This window comes from Mixophyes fleayi, chromosome 9, assembly GCF_038048845.1.
Source record: "Mixophyes fleayi isolate aMixFle1 chromosome 9, aMixFle1.hap1, whole genome shotgun sequence".
NCBI lineage: Eukaryota > Metazoa > Chordata > Amphibia > Anura > Limnodynastidae > Mixophyes > Mixophyes fleayi.
The window spans coordinates 116246833-116252585 of NC_134410.1; the positions used below are offsets into that span (position 1 = coordinate 116246833).

General features: G+C 45.6%; 1 protein-coding gene across 2 annotated transcripts; it reads left to right on the forward strand.

Annotated features, from left to right (window-relative positions):
• The first annotated feature begins 326 nt into the window (after positions 1–326).
• SET (SET nuclear proto-oncogene) lies at positions 327–5672 on the forward strand. Of its 2 annotated transcripts, none has more exons than XM_075185143.1 (8): positions 327–750; positions 1437–1494; positions 1775–1917; positions 2553–2656; positions 2733–2846; positions 3429–3599; positions 3677–3833; positions 4352–5672. In XM_075185143.1, coding segments are annotated over exons 1-8 (822 nt in total). In that variant the 5' UTR covers positions 327–677; the 3' UTR covers positions 4354–5672. The 2 variants fall into 2 exon arrangements, with proteins under 2 accessions (XP_075041244.1, XP_075041243.1); XM_075185142.1 differs by having other exon boundaries at positions 329–750; positions 3677–3829.
• The last annotated feature ends 81 nt before the right edge of the window (positions 5673–5753 follow it).

Below are 5753 nucleotides of genomic sequence, written 5' to 3' on the forward strand. Positions count from 1 at the left end.
GCGGGATGGGCGTTATGTGTCGGGTGGGGCGTCCCCGCACACCCACCTGCCTCACCGCGTGCGGCGGGAACCTACAGCGCATCCACAAGACGCACTGTCTTCTCCCTCCCCGCCACTGACCCACGTGATCTACACAGGTCCCGCCCCCCTATCTCCATCCACCAATCGGAGTCCCAAACTGTGGCTCTGACAACTTCCAAAGCCTCGCCCACGTTTCTGGGTTTGCTCCACCCTCCCTACAAACATTACAGAAAGGGGGAGGTGGGCGGAGCTCCCGCGTAAACAGCCGTTGTACGCCCCACCCACCTGTTAGCAACCACCCCCCCTTCCTCGGCAGGGAGGTGGTGCTGCCTCGATACCAAGAGCGGGAGCGCGTGTTGGTGCCGAGCGCAGTGCGTCCCACCCCCTCCTTTCTCTCACACACACTCACTGGTCGGGAGCGAGAGATTCGCCTCACACAGCAGCGGCCATCGCGCTTCTCCCTCTCCCCGCTCCTCCTCACCGCCACCGCCGCCACAGGAAGGAGGGGATAGTGCCGAGGTGTCCTGACCCCCCCCTCCCTCCCTTCCTAGGAGCGGTACCTGCACCGCCTGACCGAGGAGCCTCCTCTCTCCTCCTCTTCCCATCAGCCAGGCCCGAGCCCTCGCTCTCCTCGCCGCTCTCTCATCCACCTCAACATGTCGGCGCCGGCGGCCAAGCTCAGTAAAAAGGAGGTGAACTCCAACCACGACGGAGCAGACGAGACCTCAGGTAAGGACGGCGGAGGGGGATGGATGCTGGCTGGTGGGGGGGGGTGATGTCGGCCATTTTCCGCGGCGGAGAGCGCGGTGTCCCGGGCGCAGCGGGGAGGCCCGGATGGAGGGGGGTGGGGGGAGCAGCGGGGCCGCACCGGAGCGGTGTCTGCACGGTCCCTATACCCGGGGGAGGGGAGCCCGGCTGTCCACAGCCCGCGTTGCGCAGAAGCCCGCGGTTCATTGTCCTCCGCCATGATGCTTCCGTCCCCGATCAGCGTGGCGCAGGCCGCGGGAGGTGGGTTCCCGGGGACGGCGCTACCGGATCTCTGTGTTACCGCTCCCCCCTCGTCACACCGGCGGCGGCGGGAGGGTGCCGGGCTCCGCGGGAGGCTGTGGGGATCCGGCCCGTAGTGTGCGGCCTAACCCACGTGGGTCCCCGGGGCCTCTAGTTCTTGTCCTCCCTTCACCCCCTGCACCCTCCCGTGGCCTCTCCCGGTGGCTTCTTCTCCCCCCGTGCGATGTGTGTCTGCCCTGGTCCTGGGACTGCTCTGATCCCACGTGTGCTGGATGTTTACTAGTCTGCCCGCCATAACCTGCCCTGTGTGCTGGGCACAGCCGGCTTAGTGCCCCTACCCCCCTGATCGTGGTGATGTGCGGCTGCTGCAAGGTCATGGTACTAATACTCTGCTTTATCTGTTATAGAAAAGGAGCAACAGGAAGCAATTGAGCATATTGATGAAGTACAGAATGAAATAGACAGGTATTTTTATTTCTTTGTATCACTGTAAATACATGGTGGGTTTGTATATATGGGGGATGTATGTATATATGGGATGTATGTATGGGGATGTATTCATTAGATTGTCTCTAGTAAATGCCATCATTTCACTAGTTGTCAGTTAAAATTTCACTACTTGCACCAGTAAGTGATTTATGCTGTTGAGATGTTTGCCTTCAGTAGTTCTCACTTCCTATAGTCCCCTTCACTTTTGTTTACCACTTTTTTTATTTGTTCACTACAACTGCGTTTACTCTTACAGACTGAATGAGCAAGCCAGTGAGGAAATCTTGAAAGTAGAACAGAAATACAACAAACTTCGCCAGCCATTCTTTCAGAAGAGGTCAGAACTGATCGCCAAAATCCCAAACTTTTGGGTCACGACATTCGTCAATCACCCACAAGGTAAGAATGTTGGGGGTTTAAATATATTGCATGCAGAATATGTAAATACTTTATTTTTAATGCTGAAACCATTTTGTCTGGGTTGCAAAAAATTGTTTCCCTGTTTAAAGTACAGTTGTATTAGTTCACCTGGATAAGTCCACTGTATTTGCATCGATCCAATATTTATAGTTTATAACTGTTTCCCTTTAATGCTATGTACATAATGTGTTCAAGATCTCTGAATATAGTATATTAAGGTGAATTATAGGCAAGACAATGGATAGCGGGTGATGGACAAACCTTGGCAATAATACCTTCCACAATGTTTCGTTTCCAGACTTGTTCTTATATCGAGACCTGTTTGTTTTTGTTGGTAATAGTAATTAAGTTATATTTTGTATCAATGGACTTGTTTAATAGGACTGTTTCATAGTACATATGCACCTCCAATTGGCTGTTCTAGCTTAATTCCTATTAAGGACCCTATTTAAACTGATATATAGTTAATAGTTTGGTCTGTAGGCTTAATTTAGCTGTCCCACCGTAGTTGTGGAGTGAGTATTTAATTTAGACGATTTAATAGTTCAAAGTCCTTTTGTAAATGTTGAACGGCTTTAATATGAAATTAATTAGTGAGTTTATGCCTCTTACAGTGTCTGCGCTTCTGGGTGAAGAAGATGAAGAAGCTCTTCACTACCTGACCCGGGTGGAAGTGACAGAGTTTGAAGACATAAAGTCTGGATACAGAATAGATTTTGTAAGTATCTGGGACTATGGGGACAGTGTGAATCTTAACATGTTGCACACGGCTCATTACAAACTTTCTCTTGCAGAATTTTGATGAAAATCCTTACTTTGAAAACAAAGTTCTCTCTAAAGAGTTCCACTTAAATGAAAGCGGAGATCCATCCTCAAAGTCAACAGAAATAAAATGGAAAGCTGGAAAGGTTAGAATTTAAATTTTGCAAAGCTGTAGTGAGTGGTTTGGTTTTGGTATTGTCACTTAAAATTCCCACTTGATGCCTTAATTAAATAATGGAACTCTGCCTTTTTTTTTTTTTTTTTTTTTTTTTCATTATGGGTTCACTTTCACTTGCCTAGCATGGCTGATGGCATCCATTCCATTCCTGTTACCGAATCTGTCAAGCGCATTATTTAATACCACATCCATGCGTTGGTGCCATGTAGTGGCACACACTAGGTATATTCTGCAGTGAAGAACAGAACTTTGCTAAAGATGTCATCACGACTGACATGCAAAAATTTGCCCGATAGCATATATATATATATATATTATGCCCAATGTGTTAATATTTCTTATGGAGCTATTTTGTCCTTTTATCAAGTTTTCAGTGTTACTGACCGGAAATATTGTGTACAAAGGGAAAATACTTGATGTGAAATGTATTCTGTTTCATAGGCTCCTAAAACTCTTTACATATGTACTTCTGAGTTTTGTAGCCAATCTTTAATGGCACACGTTTTGTTTATATTGGATTTGCACACTAATTTCTGACCTCTTCTTTTAGGACTTGACAAAACGTTCTAGCCAAACACAGAATAAAGCCAGCCGAAAGCGACAACACGAAGAACCTGAAAGCTTCTTCACTTGGTTCACGGATCATTCTGATGCTGGTGCAGACGAGCTCGGAGAGGTTATAAAGGATGATATTTGGCCAAACCCATTACAGTACTACCTTGTGAGCACAATACAAAGCAATGCACGTACACCGTATAGTATGTCCTTGATACTGACCTGCTGTTTACATCTATCTAGGTTCCCGATATGGAGGACGAAGAAGGTGAAGGAGAGGAGGAAGACGATGATGACGAAGAGGAAGGCCTAGAAGATATTGATGAGGAAGGCGATGAAGATGAGGTTGAAGGAGAGGATGATGATGACGAAGATGAAGAGGGAGAAGAAGCAGAGGTATGTACGTAATATTTTATCACTCTTATTATGCATGCAAAACAATACTGTAAATCAAAACACTTGTTTTAGAGCTCAGTTGACTTTGTGGTAGCTACTTTCTACCCAGTGCAGTTATTTGGGGAGGCTGTTTCATCTTAATGCCACAGGCTAGATTGCAGCCAGCTAGCACCTCCAGGTGTCCTGTTAGAGGATATCTGTTGGACTTGATTAATTAAAGGCCATCGGAAAGTTGATTGTGCAGAAGTTCTGAATTAGCTGCCATTAGTCAATCAATAAGACATTCCACAGAGAAGCTCCCCAGCGGTGTCCAGCCTGACATTGTTCGCTTACTATAACCTCATTGAGGTGCGAGCACAAATTAGCGACTGTTTCGGTACCGTATTAACGCGAAGTACCCACCGCCAGATATTGCTGGGATGTCCGGCAGCACTTAGTGGAGAATTGATTCTGCCCCTAGGTATTGATATATTGCACTGTACACTGGTCTGCTTACACTCCTTTCCTTTTTCTTTTTTGCAGGAAGACGAAGGCGAAGATGATTAAATGAATTGCATTGTTTGGATTCCACCCTTTTCCTTTTTTTTATCCAGTCCCTGGGAGCAAGATGCTGTTGTGTGTTTTTTTGGTTTTTTTTCCCTCCCCTTTCCCCCACCTTATTTTTTTGTGTGCTCAGTCGCCTTGTTTTTGTTCCTTTCCGACCCCCCTCTTTATCCACTTTATCCCATTGTTTATAACTTTATTTTTTGGGGAGAGGTAAGAACTGAGTCAAAATACAGCGGAAATCTCTAACCTTTTTCTGTTCTCAAGTTCATTATTCTCCTTAACTCAAACTACAGAGTACCATCATGGTGTATGGGGGCCCCAATGCCTCTCGGCTGCCACCACTGGAAGCTGAGGAGTGTTAGACCCTGTGTGATAGTGCATAACAGTCTAGCTTTTTCCACTTTTTTTTTTTTGTTCCCCTCCTGTGTATATTGGGCTCAGAGGTTACACTGTTTCCATGTGGATATGGGCAGGTAGCATTTACCAACATGTATCATTTTTTTTTTTCTTGTTTAAAAAATTATTTAAAAAAGTACAAAAAAAACTGGGGAGGGTTAGTGAGCGGGAGGGTTTTCAGACAGTAGGGTGGGATGGGAGGGGGCTAGGTTGGGCATTTTGGAAAACATGGCTTTTTCTCTTTGGCATGTTTGTGATGTTTTTGAAGGCATCCAATCAGTTTAAGACACTTTTAAAATAAAAAGCAAAAATCAGGCGACACTCAGCCCTGACACCCCTACAGGTCCCCCCTCTCGGAAGGACCTTGTGGGGGAAATATTGGAAATGGACATTTATGAAAAACTTTTTTTTTTTTTTTTTTTTTCTGGAAAGGAAAAATGCTCAGTTTTAACCGTTAAAGTGTACAAGTTGCTTTGTTACAATAAAACTAAATGTGTACACAAAGGGACTACTGGTTTTCACTTGGACGCTGCCTTCTTCCCTACCTATGTGTTCATGTGCCCTTGTTTTGTCCTGGGTTTTTTTTTTGTTCCCCCTCCCTGCCTTCCACCCCCAGACTGATATATTTAATGTTTTTGATACAGGGCATTTTGTAGTAACCTCTAAACTGACCAGCCAAGTAAAACCAGAGGCATATGGCGCTGGTTGTCAACAATATACAGTCAGCACCTCTACACTCCGTCAAGAATGGAGTTTTTGTGGTAATACATTTTTGTAATTTGCTTGGCAAAGGTGTGTGTAGGCACTGAATCTGATTCCTAGTCTGTTAAATCTACATTTTTGCTGTCAGATTTTTGCCTGTGAATCAACACTACAAATAAAGTAATTGGTGTGATCTGTATGTCAGTTGTCACGTTTTATACCATCGAGATCTCCAAAGCCAATAACGGGCTAGGTTAACATATAGTAGCTCATCATTTTC